The sequence below is a fragment of the Ovis canadensis genome, chromosome 4 (assembly GCF_042477335.2).
Source record: "Ovis canadensis isolate MfBH-ARS-UI-01 breed Bighorn chromosome 4, ARS-UI_OviCan_v2, whole genome shotgun sequence".
Lineage (NCBI taxonomy): Eukaryota > Metazoa > Chordata > Mammalia > Artiodactyla > Bovidae > Ovis > Ovis canadensis.
The window spans coordinates 110,857,763-110,878,192 of record NC_091248.1 but is presented as its reverse complement, the minus strand read 5'-3'; the positions used below and the strand labels follow the sequence as shown (position 1 = coordinate 110,878,192).

The window sequence follows — 20,430 nt, the reverse complement described above, 5'->3', positions numbered from 1 at the left end:
GGGCTACAGTGCATGGGGTCGCAAAGAGTCAGACATGACTGAGCGACTAACACACACACACACACGTATGGACAGAGCAATGCACAAATTATCAGAACACAGCTCAGCGCATTTTCCCCAAGTGAACACAGCCGTCAAGCAGCGCACAGACTGAGAAGCAGAACTTTACAGTCTCTAAAAGTTCCCCTGAGCCCTTTCCAGGCACAGCCACTGCCCAGAAAACCCTTTTTCTTCCATTATTGAAGAATTTTAATTGTTTTATTTAAATCTGGGTTTAAATGGTATTACACAGTATGCTCTCTTTTCCACCTGACTTTTTTCTCTCAATATGTTTACAAGAGTCATTCCTGTTGTTGTGAGCGGCAGTAGGCCCTTCATCCCTGTCGCCCGGAAGCACATCCTTGGGTAAATGTACGACAGTTCCTGGGGGTCTCTTATTGTTGCCCGACCTCTGGCCATTTCTGATTTGGGGCATGACGCATGGTACCACAGTGCCTGACCTCATGCAGCTCAGAGCTGCCACTCCCATGCCTGGCTCAGTTGCTAGCTCATGTTTGCTGAGTGGATGGGACACCCTTGCACGGATCTCCCAGATGGACAGAAGACGCAGGCAGGAAGATAAAACCCTCTTCCTCCTCCTCCCCAGCATGGAGCAGGGTCTCAGAAGGAATTCCTAGGAAAGCGACAAATGCTAGAGTTAGGCAGTGCCTGAGAGGCTCTTGGGCTTAAGCTTCCCCTTTGTGCAAGTGAATGAACTTGGGCCCGAGAAGTAAGGGGACTAGCCCAAGCTTCCATGGCATGGGGTGTTACAGCGCCTGTGGAGCCCAGAAGTCCTGGCTCTGAGGCCACTGATCTGTCAGCAGGAACGCCAGCATCAGAGATGGGTCAGCACTGGGTCAGCCGAAGGCCCAGGTTCCGTGATCCCCCAGCCACGGGGCGGGGGTCAGAAGCCCCCACACCCTGGAGTCACCTGGCATGACCTGGAGTCACCTGGGGCTATGATGGTGGTCTCTGCTGGTGAGGGGCCCCCTCCTCAACTCCATACTAATGATGACGTTCTCCCTGTCTCTGGAGACAGTGACCTGGCTCGTGGGCTGTGACACGGGTTAGGTAGGCACCTAGTATAGTGCCTGGCTCTTGATAAGGACTTGGTGGCATCAGCCATGTGGCCTGTCGTGAGTGAACGGGAGGTTGGGAGGTTCCACACTGGGCACAGCCAACCCCCTGGGGCATCCCTGGGGCTCGGCCTGCCTCACCCCGTTGTGGGAGGCAATCAAGACTCCCGCACCCCTGGGTCTCCCCTTCAGGTCCCAGGCTACCGGCAGGAGCGTGTGGAGAAAGGCCTGAAGCTCTTCGCTCAGCTCATCAACAACAAGGTGTTCCTGCTGTCCTTCATCCGCACGCTGGAGTCTCAGCGCAGCTTTTCCATGCGCGATCGCGGCAACGTGGCCTCGCTCATCATGACGGTGCTGCAGAGCAAACTGGAGTACGCCACCGACGTGCTGAAGCAGCTGCTGGCTGACCTCATCGACAAGAACCTGGAGAGCAAGAACCACCCCAAGCTGCTGCTCAGGAGGTAGGATCGTGGCCCGGGGGGCCCCATCCAGACCAGCGCACCAGCCTGGCCCTTCTGACCTCGGGAGGCTAGGGTGGATCTCCCAGGAGCAGCCAAGTCCCCCAGGGTCCGGCACTGACCTGGCCAGAGGCTGAGGTGGACCCATGCACTCTTAGAAGAACTTGCCCCTTGTGTTGCCTGTGACTTAACCAAGCTCATCTTCTTGCCCCACGGTTTTTCTTCTGCCTCTCTACTGACTTTCCATTCTCCTCCCTCTGCCCTTACACTCCCCTGATTGAGCCTCTCTACCAGAATTTTTCTCTTATGGATTCTTCAGAAGTCATTTTTCCACCCCCTCACCTTTTCCATGCTGCTGCTGCTGCTGCTAAGTTGCTTCAGTCATGTCCAACTCTGTGTGACCCCATAGACAGCAACCCACCAGGCTCCCCTGTCCCTGGGATTCTCCAGGCAAGAACACTGGAGTGGGTTGCCATTTTCCTTCCCCAATGCATGAAAGTGAAAAGTGAAAGTGAAGTCACTCAGTCATGTCTGACTCTTAGCAACCCCATCCAGGCTCCTCCATCCATGGGATTTTCCATGACTGAACTTGAATTAGGGGAGATACCCCAGGGCCTCTCTGGGCACCCACCTCACCATTTCAAGATGGCAGACTTCAGCCCCTTGTAACTCTCACTGCTGTCCGGGACCAGCAACAGAAGCTTGACCCAGAGCTTGGTAGAAATGCAGACCCTCAGGTCACCCCACACCTACCGGATCAGAATCAGCACTTTAGTGAGGAACCCAGGGGATCTGAATGTGCATTAAAATTCGAGAAGCACTGGTCCAGTCAGCGTTTGAGTTCAAGGTCTTTAGTGGCAACTTGCCTGATGCAACACAGCAGGTATTTCCTGGCATCTGCTGTGGGTTCTGCGAGTTCCAGGTCCACCTCTCAAAACCGTGGGATGCCTCATCCTTGACACTGTTTGGAATCTGCATGGGCATGTGTGGGGACATAACCACATACCATGGCTTTGCTTGGGGAACCAGAGACCCTCTGCCTCTGTCTGTTGCTGTTGTTCAGTCGCTAAGTGGTGTCCAAATCTTTTGTGACCCCATGGACTGTAGCCCACCAGGCTCCTCTGTCCATGAACTTTCCCAGGCAAGAATATTGGAGTGGGTTGCCTTTCTTTCTCCAAGGGATCTTCCTGACCCAGGGATCGCCCCGCTGTCTCCTGCATTGGCAGGCAGGTTCTTTGCCACTGAGGCACCAGGGGCTTCCATTCAAACTGTCCATGCACTTGAAGACCATTTCTCCTCCAGACTATTGTTCCATTGCCTTTAGCCTTTGCATAGATGAAGTTGGAACCTGCCCCTACCTCTGCCCCATATCAAGCTATGATGTCCAGCCCTTTGCCTGGACCACCCCACTTACTGCCTGCCTCTGCCTGGCCCCTGCCTTCCATCCTTGGTCTCTGAGCAGGAGGCAGGGCTTCCCGCTCAGTCCAGTGGGTAGTCTTGGCTTTGTGAAGTGTTTACTTCTGGCTTTTTCTTGGTACAGAGGGCATTTGCCAGGCATAGCTCCAAAAGGTTGCTCCATATAGGCACAATCATACAGCTTTAGAAGCAGCAAGGTAGATTATTTTGCTTTTTGTTTTACTTTCACCACGCAGCCACCCACCAGCATAATTTTAGGGTTGCCCCTGCCCACCAGAACTCCCACCAACAACTTGCCGGCAAGGTCTCGCTCTGGATCCGTGTGTCTCCTGCGCTTGTCTTCCACTGGCTCTCTCCCAGATGCCCTCTCTCCCTCCTGCTCTCCTGCGTCTCCTTTTCTTCTTCTTGTCCTTGGCTGCTCTCCTCCTTTCAACAGTTTTCCTTCTTCTCAGCTTCATTTAGTGCTGGCAGCTGTCCAACCGCCTTGAGAGTTGAGGTGTTAGTACCTTCTGGCAACTGCAACTTTCAACTCTATCCAAACATACCTGATGGAATCACTTTCTCTCTGGAACTGGCCACACTCTTACTGCAAGTTTGAATGTAGTTTTTCTCTTAAGTGAATGCAACCAAAAGTGTCCTTTAGTTGGTCATGCAGCTGTGATGTTCTCGCTTTCCAAACTAAAAAAAAAAAAAATGGTTTGGGTAGTAGCATGAAAGATGCAAATCAGACTCAAGAATGAAATCACTATCATCGCTAATAAAACTCTAGAAAGGCTCCCAGGAGAAGTTCCAAAGTACATGGAAGCTTCTTAAATAGGACAGTTTGGATATCTATTAGAATGAGCTAAGATTCCAGCTCCCTGTTACTACTTACTCCGGGAGCCTTTAGCTTAAGGGATGGTCTCAGTCTAGTCTATCTGGCCTTCTTCCATGACCCATGCCCCCTGTCACCTTTTTCCATCCCCAGCCAAATGAGTATCTCAGGGGTTCTTTTTTCTTTTCTTACTCTACGGAACACACCTATCTTGTAAATTTCTCTAAGATGTTTGTCAGTGTGATAGCTATGAGCCATATGTGACTATTTAAATCTAAGTTAAAGTAAATAAAATAAAAATCCCACCTCTCCCCATTTCAAGTCCTCTATGGCTGGTGGCTACCAGATTGGACAACACAGAAAGTGCTCTTGGACAGTTGGACATGATGCTCGAGCATATTCTCACAGGAACTCACTGAGGAGCCTACACCCAGAAAGTTATCTCCCAGCTTGGTAGGCAAAGCTTATCTGACTATCTTAATCATTATGATGTGTCTAGGAGTCCGTGGAACTCAGGTATCCCTTCGTGTCGTTCAGTTGCTCAGTCATGTCCGACTTTGCCATCATATAGACTGTAGCACACCAGGCTTCCCTGTCTTTCACTATCTCCAGGAATTTGCTCAAACTCATGTTCACTGAGTTGATGACGCCATCCAACCATCTCATCCCATTGCCCCTTTCACCTCCCACTTTCAATCATTCCAAGCATCAGAGTCTTTTCCAATGAGTCGGCTCTGCCTCAGGTGGCCAAAGTACTGGGGCTTCCAGCTATCCCTTACTGTCTTAAGATTTCTAAAAGCCTTAAGCAGCAAGATCCAGGTAGACTCGTCCTGCCCTCCTGCCCTTGAGGTCTGACCAGCTGCCTCTGTCTTTGTCTTGCTCTGTTGGGTCCCTCCGTGACTGCTGCCAGGACCGAATCGGTGGCTGAGAAGATGTTGACCAACTGGTTCACTTTCCTCCTCTACAAGTTCCTCAAGGTATGACTGGATGCGGGAAGGGATCTCTGGGCCTGCCTCAGCTTCCCCACCAGCCTGGGCACCAACCTGCAAGCTCCCAAGTTCATACGGCCTGGCTGCTAGAATCCCACCAAGAAATGGTGTTTCCCTTCTCATAATCATGGAGAGAACAGGCTCCTGACCATCTCAGGAGACAGAGCCCCACAGTCAGGACTGGCTTGAGAGGCATGGTCCCCACTTTCTCCCAGGTAAGGGTAGATGAGCTCTAAGAAGACCCCTGCTTTCCCATTTCAAGCTGAAGACAGTTCACCCCTTCTTTTCCTCTTGCTGCCCTGGCCCCAGCTTTGGACTTACTGATGCTGATGAGGGCCCTGGGCAGGCACAGAATCACGTGTGGCTGCAGTTAAACTGCAGATGTGACTGGGAGGCAGAAGAGCTGCTTGGCCTCCAATTACTGACTTGTAAGGAATTCACACCACTGAGGACTGACCTCTGTCCCTTGATGGGACAGCAGAGAAAGCAGGGTACAGGGGGGAACTGGGAAAGGGACAGACAGGGGCGTAGGGCCAGAAACATGAAGAGAGGGCTCTAGAACAGAAGTGGGAAAGAGCAAGAAGGGGAGCAGAAGAGAATCAAGACAGAGGAGTGGAAAGCAGCCCCTTGGAGAGACAGAGGCCATGGGAGGCCAGGCTCCACACATGTGGGGTCCTCCCAGCACGGCTCTCCTCCATGTGCAGGAGTGCGCCGGGGAGCCCCTCTTCTCGCTATTCTGTGCTATCAAGCAGCAGATGGAGAAGGGACCCATCGATGCCATCACGGGTGAGGCCCGCTACTCTCTGAGTGAGGACAAGCTCATCCGCCAGCAGATCGACTACAAGACCCTGGTAAGCCAGCCTCCCAGCTCCTCCCCATGACTCTGGTCCCGCCCTGGTCCTGTGCAGCCCCTGCCCAGCCCAGGCGATGCTGGGAATGCTGACAAGCCACCTCCCCACTGCACAGGGCCAGCCTGGCCTTCCCCCTGTGCATGGCACCACCCCAACTTCCTCATCCCAACACACCAGGGGACCAGTGTCTCAGACATATCTGAGCGACAGCCAGAGACCAACGTACTTCCAGGCTGGTACCCTGGATTGTAAGGTGGTAACCCGTTGCCAAGAGCTGGTTGAGTGTGAGCCCAAGGAATGACGCTTTCTCAACAGTTCTCTTGGTGGAGAACCCACGCTTTGCAGATCAGTTCCAAATAGGTAGCAGGTAGCGTATGAAGGAGGGGAAGCCAGAAATGGTTGCTCATGGTCCTGAAGCCCACACTTGCGTGACTCAGGCTGAAGGATAGGATGCTAGGCTGATCTGTTTAAGGTGTGTGTCCGGGGAACAGGTGGATACCTGTTTCCACACTAAGTCAAGTTTACACTCCCTTTCCTGCTAAAAACAGTTATCCCCACAAAGCTCAGCACTTAGGAGCACATGGTTTGGAACCAGGCAGACCTGGATTGGAGCCCCAATTCCTTCTGACCAGCTGGGAGATTTGGGGCGGGACTCTTAAAAATAAATCTGACTTTGGGGTTTTTAGCTGAAAAAATAGGATAATAATAAAACAGGGATAATGGCACTCTTTACCTCCCAGAGCTGTCTAGAAGGTGGAGTGTGATCAGGTGTACAAAGCCCTGAGCCCAGGGTCAAGGCTCCCCACTGCTGGCTCATGTGAGTCCTGCACCTCTACCCCCCATGACTGTCTGCCGGTGCCCACTCTCTTTCCAGGCTAGGGAGCTCACTCTTGGGCTTTTCTGGGAGAGAGCTCTGATCTCCCACCAGACCTTCTCCAGGAAAGAGGAAAGAAGGTAGAAGAAGCGAGTGAAAGTCGCTCAGTCATGTCCGACTCTTTGCGACCCCATGGACTATACAGTCCTTGGAATTCCCCAGGCCAGAACACTGGAGTGGGTAGCCTTTCCCTTCTCCAGGGGATCTTCCCAACCCAGAGATCGAACCCAGGTCTCCCACATTGCAGGCAGATTTTTTTACCAGCTGAGCCACAAGGGAAGCCCAGAGTGAGAAAATGAGATAAAAGATAGCTGTGGAGGGTGGTACATGGAGGGAGCACAAGAATGAAGGTGGAAGAGACAGAAATGGACAGAGAATGTTGTTCAGTCACTAAGTTGTGTACCATCCTTTGTGATCCCATGGACTGCAATAGGCCAGGCTTCCCTGCCCTTCACTATATCCTGGAGTTTGCTCAAATTCATGTCAAATTGAGTCAGTGATGCCATCCAACCATCTTATCCTCTGTCACCCCCTTCTCCTCTTGCCCTCAATCTTTCCCAGCATCAGGGTCTTTTCCAGTGAGTCAGTTCTTCTCCTCAGGTGGCCAAAGTTTTGGAGCTTCAGCATCAGTTCTTCCAATGAGTATTCAGGGTTGATTTCCTTTAGGATTGACTGGTTTTATCACCTAGTTGTTCAAGGGACTCTCAAGAGTCTTCTCCAGCACCACAATTGGAAAACATCAATTCTTTAGTGCTCAGCCTTCTTTATGGTCCAACTCTCACATCCAGTTGGACCATAAAGAAGGACAGAGAATAGACAACTTTAAAATGCACTTATCAGGAGATGAGATACACAACAGCCTGAGGCAAGGCAGAACTGGGCAGAAGCCCTGAGCCGAGGATGAATCCCAGACCCCGAAGCCAGCTGGGGAGATCTCCCGGCCACTCTGAACACAGCTGGTCCTGCTGGCTGGCAGTGGTGCAACCATGATGCACCTGTCCCACTCCATCCTTGGAGGGCCCTGGAGACCCCAACAGGCATCTCAGTGGATCTGCCAGGACTGGCTCAGTTGACAAGGCTTCAAGGCATCCATGTCTGAGTGAGGGCCCAGCTTCCTTGCTGTCGTGGTCTGCTCCAGGGGAGAGTCAGAGTCTCTGATTAACATGGGAAAGGGAAAAGAGAAAAAAAACTTCCAAAAATAGAGACCTGAATAGATTTCTTAAAGAGCTAAAAAAGCTACTGTTGAAATGTCTCCTGCCTGGTTTCTCCCTCTCAGCTCCCTTTCTTTCCCATCTCATCAGCGGTTCCCCAATATTGAAGCCAACACAATGAGTTGTAATAACACTGTGTCCCCAAATTGCAGCATGCTTTATGCCAGAGGCCAAACTATTAGCACAACCAGCTCGGTTGCAGATGACTTGATTTCAAGAGATTGTGAGGAAATTGGAGTGGGTCAGGGAAGCGTATCCACTGAGGTAGAAAGACTTGGGGAAGAGGCACTGTGAGGGAAGGGGAAGGAAATTGCAACTGTCTTGCCTGGAGAAAAAAATGGCTGCTGGGAGATTTAATAGCCACCCTCAGGCCTGTGAGAGGAAACTCCCTCCCGTGGAAGGGGGAGCAGCCTGGTCATTGGTGAGGAGGGGTCAGGAAGAAAGTGTGTTAGCGGCAGACAGGGCTGACCTGAGAATCGAGATGAAGGGGTCAAATAAAGTCCAGGACATCCTAGAATTCAGCATGACTGGAGGAGCCCAGGGCACTGTGGCCCAACTGATGGTAACCTTGTGCTGGGCGGGAGTGAGACAGGTGCTGAGAGGCTCAGCAAGCATCACCTGACAGCCAGATGCACCTCCTCTGTGCTGAGTGATGAATTCGATTGAACTTAGACTAGCATGCCTAGGACCCTGCTGCTGGGAGTGCCCAAGAGCCTCGCTGGGAGCCTGCTAGAGTGCTAGGTTCTCACCTGGGAGCCTGCCGGAAAGCAGAGTTTTAGGCCCGGTCCTCCACCTCCCAAGTCAGAATCTGCATTTTAACCCAACCCTTTAGTAATGGGGGCTTCCCTGGTGGGTCAGATGGTAAAGAATCTGCCAGCAATGCAGGACACCCGGGTTTGATCCCTGGGTAGGGCAGATCTCCTGGAGAAGGGAACAGCTACCCACTCCAGTATCTGGCATGGAGAGTTCCATAGATAGAGGAGCCTGGTGGGCTACAGCCCACGGGGTCGTAAAGAGTCAGACACAACTGAGCAACTAACACTTTATAACCATTTTAGTGATCGTAGTCACAGGAATGTTTGAGAACCAATGACCTAGCAGAACAAACCCCAGGCAGTTTGCTCTGAAATAGCCCAGAGGCATGGACGTGGGGAAAGGAACTTCCGGGGGAGCTGGGGCTTGGCCTGTGACTGGGAGCCCTGTCCCTTGGTGGGACCACTACTGCCTCTCCAGGTGCCCTGACACTCCACAAAGCTGTTCCCATGGGGCCACCACGAACTCCAGGGGCAAGCAGAAATGTTGAGATGGGGGCGGGGGGGAGGCACAAACTCAGGTGGCAGCCTCTGCCTCGTGGTCTCGCAGCCCAGATAAAGCTGTGATGCTGCCTGGGGAGATCAACTTCCCTCCTCCCAAGTGGCCCAGAGCACAGGAGCCCAGGGCAGTACAGAGGAGCACAGATGGACAGGCTGTGCTTGACCACTGAGGGGGCCGGGAGGGGGTGCCCAGAAGGCTCTTGCAAGGGAATGGTTTGGAGAGCGCACGCGGAAGGAGTGCGTGGTCCAGAGTTCCTTCCACCGATGTTTTCAATTTAAGACATTTTGAGGGTGAGAGTTTGGTTTTATAGATTTAGGAGGTTTTCTTCATCTTAATGGAATAAGCATGTTCTGGTTTGAGCTCACAGCAGTCTGGTCGCTAATGAAAGGCAGGCGTCCAGGGGCCAGGGCTCTGATTGACGCCACATGGAGCAGGAGGGGGGTGGGGGGTGGAAGGCCGTTGTCTGAATCTGTGAACCAGACATGCAGTTGGGAAATGGTTGGGGGTTGGGGGGGTGGGGGTGGATATGCAGTGAAAGTTCTGAGATGGAAATTCACAAAAGGCGCAGGTCGCAGGGTCAGGCAGAGGGTGCAGGAACCCGGAATGGCAGGGCCACTTACCAGCACCTGGGACCCAGAGCACCCAGCCCGACCAGCTCTGGTTCTCCCCCCACACTCCACCCCCCGAAAAGGATTCCACAGTCTCACCATGTAGAGAGAGCTCACGCTGAGAATAGCAAGAGATGCAAAGCTGTTAGAAATGGTCCAGAACATTTTAAAGGAAAAAGTATAGCTTGGTGATTTAGGCAGAGTCTTGGCTTACCCGACTAGTTCCAAAAAGAGAACTTGAAGTCCTGGGCCAGAGTGGCCTCCTCGCACAACACCAGGTTTCAGGTTCGGAGCCAGGACGGGCTTGTGGGTGGCCTGAACCTGCAGTTTTTAGAGGGCGTCTTTTTATTTTTTAAAGATCACACTAAGCTTCTTACAGATTCTCCAACCTCCAATCAGCCTGGAACCCACACAAAAATCAAAGCATATGAGATCTTTGGAGAAAGGAGCCAGCTTCCCATTAGAGTGTGAGAGACAGACTGATGAGAAAGACAGACTGACACCCAGGGATAGGGCAGGGGTCTCAGGGGTGGGTGAGGGTCTGGGTGTGCATGGAGATGGTGCCTACTGCATGTGTGTGAGACAGTAGGGCGTGCAGTAGCGTCCATCCTCAGACACACTGCCCCTCGCTGCCTCCTCCTGCTTGGACATCGCTCCCTTTGACAAATCAGGCTTTTAATGGAGTCTTTTGTGGTGAGGAATTAAATATATGCAGCTCCTACTCCTGCAGTGACGCTGAAGCCGTAGTACCTTCCTATTGCTTGTGGGGACAGGAAGGGAAGAGGGCTTAGCTGGGGTCATCCTCCCCTACTCCAGTCTAACCTGCAGAGATGCGAGCCCTTCACGAGAGGACCTCGGGCTGCTGCTGGCGATCCCTGGGCCCTCCAGGCTGCCCTCCCCACGCACCTCCTCTCTCCACTCCACCAGGTCCTGAGCTGTGTCAATCCCGACAACGCCAACAGTCCCGAGGTCCCAGTGAAGATCCTCAACTGCGACACCATTACTCAGGTCAAGGAGAAGATTCTGGATGCCATCTTCAAGAACGTGCCCTGCTCCCACCGGCCCAAAGCTGCAGACATGGACCTAGGTGAGTAAGCAGCCCACCCAGGAGGCTGTCCTGTGACTGGTCAGAAGCCCCTCCTAAACACCAGTGGAGCCAGGGTGCACAGAGCAGGTATGCATGGCCCCCAGGAGCCCAGGGGCTGCTTCTTCATGGCCCCTTAGTGAGAAATAAGCAGAGAGGGGACCACAGTCTGCTGGCGATCTGACTGCCTCTGGGGTCTTTTGAGCAGTGGAGGGGTGGCAGTGGAGGTGTCGTGTCTGCAGCAAAGAGGATTTAGTCTGAATCCGCGTGGCCCAAGGTCTTGCCACCACCTTCTCTGTGCCCCCAGGCCTTTCCCTTTGCCTCTGTGCTGTGCTTCTAATTTTTGCTGACTACCAAAAGCAGGAGGGATCTGGGTCAGTGATGGAGGAAGGATAGAGAAAAATGAGATATGACAGCCTACCATGGAGCAGGGTGACATTTTATTTGAATGTTCCATGAATAGATCGCATAGCCTATATAAACAAGGGCTTGCCACTTAGGGCCAGCTGAACTTAGATCCAGTTACAGCTTGCCTGCATGTCACTCAGTGACCTGGGGAAATCCTAGTGAGGAGCCCCAGGCTCCAAAGAGGCCAGGGCTGAAGAGAGGCAGTTTGGCATCATGGATCAGCATCACACCTGCCTGAGTTTGGGTCCTGGTTGCACTGAGTTCTGTGTAACCTTGGTCTAGTTGCTTAACTTTTCTGTGCCTTAGTTTCTTTGCCTATAAAATGGAGATAAATAATAGTGCCTGCCTCATTGTAAGAATGAAAGGAGAGGATGCATATAGAAGCCTTTAATGCACTGCCTGGTCCATAGTACCTCCCAGGAAGTACTGGCCACTATTATTACTGATTATGAAGATAATACTGGTGAGGAAATGGTATGTATCTGTTTGTTGATCCTGGGCATGGAAGGAAAGGTGTTTAGGTATGTACATGGTTGAGTCTGGAAATTAATGGCAACAGAGGGGAGACGACCTCCAGAGGCCCCTAATGCATCCATCTGGCCTCGAAGCTGGCTTCAGCTAAGCCATCCAAGGCAGATGGGCATCTGTGCTATTTTCTAAAATCCGCAGGGAATTTTCATTCCCTCCCACTGCCTCACCACCCCTCCCCCCAAATTCTGATGCCTAAAGACTCAAAATCAGGAAATACACTCACCTCAGTTCTTACTGATTCCCCACCCCCCTCCTCACCTCTCCTCTTGGTTGGCTCTTGGCAGGATGTGTTTGGCCCTGTGCCCGGAGCTTGGCAGCCGGGAGAAAGAGAGTCTCTCCCTCTCTGCCCAGAGGGAGAGACTGGCTGAGCACATTCTCCTCTTCCCTTTGGAGCTGTCTCTGTGTATGTTTCTGGGACAAGGAGGAAGTATCTGTGAGATCCTCAGGGTAGAGGGTACCGGGCGAGTGTGTCCCCAGCACTGGTCCCTAAGTTGGAGTGGCCATTTGTGTCTGTGTTGGGGGGAGTCTACCACCAGGAAGATCCCACAGACTGATGGAGTCAAAGGCTCAGTTATAGAACCAGTGGGAGAGAAGATAGTGCCAGGGAAGGAAGACCCCCATGTCCCTAGCCCCAAGTAATTAAGTGAGCTGATCAACCATGGGTCTGCCAGGGAGAACTGAGTTTTCTACGGTCACCAGGTAGTACTCACCATGCCTTTTATTCATCTGTGAGAGCCGTGGCTTGTCAAAGTCCTCATCTGCAATATGGGTGGGAGGAGAACCCTGGCCTAGCAGGACCATGAGGAGGAACTATTACAAGAACCTTTATCTTCATGCTGGAAGTTGAGTTTCAAAAGCTTGTGCCTTAGTTTAGAACATGGCAAGAGCTCACTGGGTGGGTGCATACAGAACTGTGCACTTCTGGTGCTTGGGAATGGGCTGACCTCCTATGGGGGAGAGAGACCATGTCAAGGCTGGTAGGTAGATATTGTTCAGGATCAACCGTCCCCACCTGGAAGCGACACACCCAGAACTTGGAAGGGGAGGGACTGCTTTTAACTTTAGAACGTTTGTTGGGTGCAAGTCCAGCAAAGCAGATTGTTGATGAAAGGATGTAATGAATCTGGAGTGGAGGCAGCAGTATCCAAAGCAGACATGGCCACTTCCTGCCATCCACTTCCTGCCGTCTACTTCCTGCTGTCTACTTCCTGCCATCCACTTCCTGTTGTCCACTTCCTGCCATCTACCATGAGTGAAGGAAGCCTGAGGTCTATGCAGCAAACAGGGCCCGCTCAAAAGTTGCTACTCTCTCAAGCTAGAGGCTGCTCAGGCCAGAGGCATGGTGCTCACCAGGTCCCAAGAGGGCAAAGGAGCCATCCTTCTCATCACAGGAGCTGCTAGGGAGGATGCAAGATCGCTGGATGGATGAGGCCTCGCAGAAGGCAGGGTAAAGGGGAGAAACCAAAGGAAGGAGACAATTTGAGCATCTGGGGCCTTGTCTTCCTGGGGAAGTGGTGTCATATTGAACTTCTCACAAAGGCCTCCCATGATGGATGCTCTTCTGAGGAATTTCCTTCTTTTCTATTAAGTGCAGGGTCTAGAGCTGTCTCCGCAACTCTGGTCTTCTTTCTACCAAAGCCAGATTCCATAACAAATAAAATAGGGCCTCCTCAGAGACCCAAATGCTTCTTCCACAAGATTTGCTCCCATTCAGTTGCATGGCCTCCGTGGGGAGAGAGAGGCAAGGCAAGTTTTTCCCATTGTGTAGGTGAAAGTGCCTTGAAAGCCTGAAAGCAGTTTACAAATATAAGGTGAGATTGTTATCAAAAATTAATCTGTGCCAAAAGGACATATGGGCTTCCCTGGTGGCTCAGCGGTAAAGAATCTGTCTGCTATGCAGGAGATGCAGACAGGAGACATGAGTGCGATCCCTGGGTTGGGAAGATCCCCTGGAGAAAGGAAATGGCAACCTTCTCCAGTATTCTTGCCTGGAAAATCTCAATCCATAGGGTCATAAAAGAGTCAGACGCAACTGGACAACTAAACAACAGCAACAACGGGACACAGAGCATGTAGGCACAGAGAAGTCTCTGAGGCACATGCATTAGAGGCAAGACAGCCAAGCATACCCCTCCACTTCACTTCCCTCCATGCTACCTCTTTCCATGGCTGACGGCATTGGGCAAAGACTGCCCACCCCCACCTGGCAAGGCATGGACATCTGTCCCAGGCCAGCTTAGAAGGAAACAAAGACATTTTAAACCACCTCTGTTATTACCCCAGGTACATCCAGCTCCAACCCCTTCCCCTGCCTTTCATCATCACTATGGCACCTGGCCTGGCCTAGTCCCCTATTCCTAACACTTCTGTTCATTGTTCCTGGGACTGAAGCTCTCCTACCCTGCCCACTCCACCAGCTTCTACAGGCATTGAGGGAAGATGGGGAACTCTATTAGCCAGTGTTCTCCAGAGAAACAGAACCAGTGGGATGGGATATGTTTATATAGAGAAAGGCTTATTTGAAGAAATTGGTTCATGCAGTTATGGAGGATTTCATTAATAATGGACCAGGAGGAACCTGTTTGGGCTGGCATAATGGAATACCATAGCCTGCTTGACTTATAAACAACAGAAAATAATTTCTCACAATTCTGGCAGCTGAGAAGTCCAAGATCAAAGTGTCAGCAGATTTAAGGTCCAGCGAGAACCCACTTCCTGGTTCAGGAAGAAGAAGGTAATGGCACCCCACTCCAGTACTCTTGCCTGGAAAATCCCATGGACAGAGGAGCCTGGTAGGCTACAGTCCATGGGGTCACTAGGAGTCAGGGACGACTGAGCGACTTCACTTTCACTTTTCACTTTCCTGCATTGGGGAAGGAAATGGCAATCCACTCCAGTGTTCTTGCCTGAAGAATCCCAGGGATGGAGGAGCCTGGTGGGCTTCCGTCTATGGGGTCGCACAGAGTCGGACATGACTGAAGCGACTTAGCAGCAGCAGAAGCAGCAGCAGAGAACCCACTTCCTGGTGCATAGATGGCCATTCTTTTATTGGGACTATATGTGACAGAAAGTGGGCAAGAAAACATGTGCTCAGTCGCTCAATCATATCCAACTCTTTGTAGCCCCGTGAACTGTACCCCGCCAGGCTCCTCTGTTCATGGGATTTTCCAGGCAAGAGTATTGGAGTGGGTTGCCATTTTCTTCTCCAAGGAGCATTCTGGGATCTTTTTTCAGTTCAGTTCAGTCACTCAGTCGTGTCCGACTCTTTGCGATCCCATGAATCACAGTACGCCAGGCCTCCCTGTCCATCACCATCTCCCGGAGTTCACTCAGACTCATGTCCATCGAGTCCGTGATGCCATCCAGCCATCTCGTCCTGGGTAGTCCCTTTCTCCTTCTGCCCCCAATCTCTCCCAGCATCAGAGTCTTTTCCAATGAGTCAACTCTTCTCATGAGGTGGCCAAAGTACTGGAGCTTCAGCTTTAGCATCATTCCTTCCAAAGAAATCCCAGGGTTGATCTCCTTCAGAATAGACTGGTTGGATCTCCTTGCAATCCAAGGGACCCTCAAGAGTCTTCTCCAACACCACAATTCAAACGCATCAATTCTTTGGCGCTCAGCCTTCTTCATAGTCCCACTCTCACATCCATACATGACCCCAGGAAAAACCATAGCCTTGACTAGGCAGACCTTAGTCAGCAAAGTAATGTCTCTGCTTTTGAATATACTATCTAGGTTGGTCATAACTTCTTCCAAGGAGTAAGCGTCTTTTAATTTCATGGCTACAGTCACCATCTGCAGTGATTTTGGAGCCGGCGGTGCATGGGGCCTGGCCCCACCAGCGGGCATTGGCCCAGAGCTACGGCCGGGGGGCCATTTGGCTGGAGAGAGAAGGGACAGGTGACCCGATCTGAGCCCAGCTCAGCCCGGCCTCCCTCGGCGGGGGGCGAGAGACAGCGAGGGGAGTCGAGGTCGGAGAGGTTATCTAGGGAGACCCCGAATACGATATCCCGAATGGGGATATGGTGAAAAGCCTAAACGAGGGAGATCTGGTCGATGTGGGGTGAATGGAGAATATCTACTGACTGCAACCACAGAGAGGGGAGCCCTAAATCTAGACAGGGGTACGGGGTGATAGAGACAAATGAATTTAACTCAGATGACCATTACATCTACTCCTGCGGGCAGGAATCCCTCAGAAGAAATGGAGTAGCCATCATGGTCAACCAAAGAGTCCGAAATGCAGTACTTGGGTGCAGTCTCAAAGACGACAGAATGATCTCTGTTTGTCTCCAAGGCAAACCATTCAATATCACAGTTATCCAAGTCTATGCCCCAACCAGTAATGCTGAAGAAACTGAATTTGAATGGTTTTATGAAGACCTACAAGACCTTTTAGAACTAACACCCCAAAAAGATGTCCTTTTCATTACAGGGGACTGGAATGCAAAAGTAGGAAGTCAAGAAACACCTGGAGTAACAGGCAAATTTGGCCTTAGAATGCAGAATGAAGCAGGGCAAAGACTAATAGAGTTTTGCCAAGAAAATGCACTGGTCATAGCAAACACCCTCTTCCAACAACACAAGAGAAGACTCTACACATGGACATCACCAGATGGTCAACACTGAAATCAGATTGATTATATTCTTTGCAGCCAAAGATGGAGAAGCTCTATACAGTCAGCAAAAACAAGACTGGGAGCTGACTGTGGCTCCGATCATGAACTCCTTATTGCCAAATTCAGACTTAAATTGAAGAAAGTAGGGAAAACCGCTAGACCATTCAGGTATGACCTAAATCAAATCCCTTATGATTATACAGTAGAAGTGAGAAATAGATTTAAGGGCCTAGATCTGATAGATAGAGTGCCTGATGAACTATGGAATGAGGTTCGTGACATTGTACAGGAGACAGGGATCAAGACCATCCCCATGGAAAAGAAATGCAAAAAAGCAAAATGGCTGTCTGGGGAGGCCTTACAAATAGCTGTGAAAAGAAGAGAGGCAAAAAGCAAAGGAGAAAAGGAAAGATATAAGCATCTGAATGCAGAGTTCCAAAGAATAGCGAGAAGAGATAAGAAAGCCTTCTTCAGCGATCAGTGCAAAGAAATAGAGGAAAAGAACAGAATGGGAAAGACTAGAGATCTCTTCAAGAAAATTAGAGATACCAAGGGAACATTTCATGCAAAGATGGGCTCGAAAAAGGACAGAAATTGTCTGGACCTAACAGAAGCAGAAGACATTAAGAAGAGGTGGCAAGAATACATGGAAGAACTATACAAAAAAGATCTTCATGACCCAGATAATCATGATGATGTGATCACTAATCTAGAGCCAGACATCTTGGAATGTGAAGTCAAGTGGGCCTTAGAAAGCATCACTATGAACAAAGCTAGTGGAGGTGATGGAATTCCAGTTGAGCTATTTCAAATCCTGAAAGATGATGCTGTGAAAGTGCTGCACTCAATATGCCAGCAAGTTTGAAAAACTCAGCAGTGGCCACAGGACTGGAAAAGGTCAGTTTTCATTCCAATTCCAAAGAAAGGCAATGCCAAAGAATGCTCAAACTACTGCACAATTGCACTCATCTCACATGCTAGTAAAGTAATGCTCAAAATTCTCCAAGCCAGACTTCAGCAATATGTGAACCGTGAACTCCCTGATGTTCAAGCTGGTTTTAGAAAAGGCAGGGGATCTTTTTTACAAGGACACTAATCCCATTCATGAGGGCTCCACCCTTATGACCTCAAGCACCCTCCCAAAGGCCCCACCTCTAAATGCCATCTCATTGAGGGTTAGGAGTCAACATATGAATTCTGGGAGGATGTCTAGCATGAAGGCTGGTAAGTCCAGAATCTATAGGGAAAGCCAGCAGGCTGGAGACCCAGGGAAGAGCCATGTTACAGTTCAAATCCAAAGGCACCTGCTGCAGAAGTCCCTCCTCCTCAGGGGAGGTCAATCTTTTGTTCTACTCAGGCCTTCACCTAATTAGAAGAGGTCCACCTACATTATGGAGGGCAATTCGCTTTACTCAAAGCCAACCAATTTAAATATTAATGTCATCCAAAAACACCCTCACAGAAACATCCAGAATAATTTTTAACCAGCTATCCAGGTGGGCACTGTGGCCCAGACAAGTTGACATATGATAGAACTAACCATTGTAAGAGTCAAAGCGAAGGACACAGAACCTGCCTTTCTTTGAGTCTCTTGGAATCTAGGGAAGGGAAGACATCCCAGGGCAGGAGTTAAGAACTATGCTGGGGCGAGTGGGCCTTGGGAGCTTTGAAAGCACAGTGCTAGGGCTCCCCACTTTGTTATATGTGAGGCTGTCCTCACCAAGTTGATGCCCCTTTCCTCCCATAGGTATTGGTTATAGGTACTCCCTTATACGGGACTTCAGTGGTGGCCTAGTGATAAAGAATCTGCCTGCCAATGTAGGATCCCTGGGTTGGGAAGATCTCCTGGAGAGGTCATGGCAACGTGCTCCAGTATTCTTGCTGGGGAATCCCACGGACAGAGGATCCTGGTGGGCTACCGTCCATGGGGTCACAGAGTCAAACATGACTGAGTGACTAAATAAACCACAACCCTGTTACATCACCAAACGCCTCAACCAACGTGTCATAAGAGCCTGCCCTGGGGAAATGCCCAGCGCAGAGGGAGCCATACGGCTGGCAGTTCCTCATTCTTTGCACAGCAGAAGGAGGCTGGACACTGCTCTTTCCGAGCCAAGGGACTCTTGTCTCCTCTGTTCATTCCCCAGAGGACATAATTGATGCCATTCTGTTCCACTGCACAGGAGACTCTGTAGCTCAGAGAGGCACGGAGCCTGGGCTCTGGTCACACAGCAGGAAGTGAGAACAACCACTCCCTTCCCGCACAAGCTCCTCCACAAGCCATGACCTCCCAGTTCCTCTGGTTTAATGCAAATGCCCCATCAATAGCCCCGGAACTCCGCCACCCCTTCTGTCTGAAAGGGTATATTTTTTCAAATAAGTAATTCCTGTATGCAACAAAAAGATACACTATCTTCTGAATGAAATATAAAGAGTTCACAGCAACTGTCGCCCCAGTTTGCATTTTTCGCTGCACCTGATGGGAAGGACAGATAAAGATAATGGGATTTTTTTTTCTTTTTTATTTCACCTCCTTCTCTCCCTGGAAGGTGGAAGTATAACAAATTGGATTGTGAGTGTTTCTGTCCTTTGTGCTTGGAGCCTGGAGTAGGGCAGGGGCTGCAGGCAGAGCTGTGAAGAGGTCAGAGCCAGCAATTTTCCCTCGGTGATGTGCATATGAATACCTGGGTCACCTTTCCTACCTGGGTCACCTTTCCTCCTTCCAGCCACCCATCCCTTGCCTCTTAACTCTTCTTTGACACAGCACAGCATGGCTGGAGCACCACCAGAGCACACCACCCTGGAGCACCACCAGAGACTCCATATTATTCCATGTTCAAGAATACCCGCTAAGCTCTAGCTCACCTCTCTTAGATCGAGTAGTGGAGCACAGCCTGCTTTTTCCTTTAGCTCTCCAGACTTCCCCAAAGCGACAACTAGCTGGGGCACCACACTTTACAGTTTGCAAAGACCTAGGGCTTGAAAGTAGATGGCACTGTTTGATTTAGGGTTTCTTCTTTTAAACACCACATTTCCTAGTTCACTTATTTTATATTTTAGAACTTGCTCACCAGCAAATTATTCCTCTTTTAACCAATCATATTTAGATGCCCCCCCCCAATTCCTGAGTCAATTTCCCAACTATTTGCATTGACACTGATTCTGTTCTGGCCTCCCCCCCCCCCTTCTCCAAAGCTGCTCCCTCCCACAGTTCGGAGTGGCTGGGTGCCGAGGGCATCCAGGCTCCCTGCCAGGTGTTCTCCTTGGGGCTCACCTGCAGACAGGTGTGCAGCAGTAGAGTTGTGGCTCCTCCTCTAGCCTTCTGCTCGGGACCCTGGTTTGGGAGGCAGAGAGGGCCCTGTGCGGGCTGGCGTGTGCACCTGCTGAGACCCTGCTCAGCACCCGGCAGGGAAGAAAGGCAGCCTGGGGTGGGAGTGCAGGCAGCTAGTTCTAAAGTTGGTTCCCTGTGGATCAGAAGGGTTGACTCAGCCAGTTCTAACCAGCCTGGTGGGCACCCCCTTCATCCCTCTAGCTCACCCCCTCCTAAAGCTTCCTGTGATGGGTCTGAGGAGAGAGGCTGATGCAAAGACTGGACTGGGGTCTGGGGCAGGCAGAGTTTGGTGGCCGCAGAGCCTTAGGGGGTGAAGTGAGGTATCGTGTGAGTGTGTGCGTGCGTGTGTGCATGTGTGTGACTGTGCATGTGTGTGCATGCACATGCGTGCGTGCCTGTCTGCATGCTCACCATGAGGCCCTGAGCTAGTGAGGCGATCGTGCTTCCTGGGGGGGCTTCCCTCTCCAAGTGACACCTGCTGGTGGGTAGGGGACCTTCCAGGAGCCAGACCCAGTGATGTCCTGGGTGCCAGTGTTTCCTCCAGGTGGCCTGCAGATAAACCCCTCCTTCCTCTACACCTCAGCTCCCTACTATTCCTCTGGACACCTCTCAGAAATGTGGGGGCACCCCATTGTTGCTCCCACCCCTTCTTCTCCAAGAACCTCCAGGTACCATCCTATCTCCTGAGCATCCCACCCCACCCCACCCTGCCTTTGGCCAGGTCCTCCCCTTCTTGGGCAGGGCTCCCCTACTCCTGTTCATCCACCCCCGTCTCTGGTTTTCCAGCTCAACCCTAGATGCCTTAGA

At 51.1% G+C, this 20,430-nt stretch overlaps 1 protein-coding gene across 2 annotated transcripts in view; it reads left to right on the top strand.

The window, feature by feature from the left end:
- The window catches only part of PLXNA4 (plexin A4), a 487,488-nt gene that overhangs the window by 440,917 nt on the left and 26,141 nt on the right, over positions 1–20,430 (top strand). For both annotated transcript variants that reach the window (XM_069586982.1, XM_069586983.1), the window contains exons 22-25: positions 1,308–1,576; positions 4,714–4,780; positions 5,497–5,643; positions 10,578–10,737. In XM_069586982.1, coding sequence (XP_069443083.1) covers positions 1,308–1,576; positions 4,714–4,780; positions 5,497–5,643; positions 10,578–10,737 — 643 coding nt within the window. The remainder of the gene's footprint in view (positions 1–1,307; positions 1,577–4,713; positions 4,781–5,496; positions 5,644–10,577; positions 10,738–20,430) is intronic.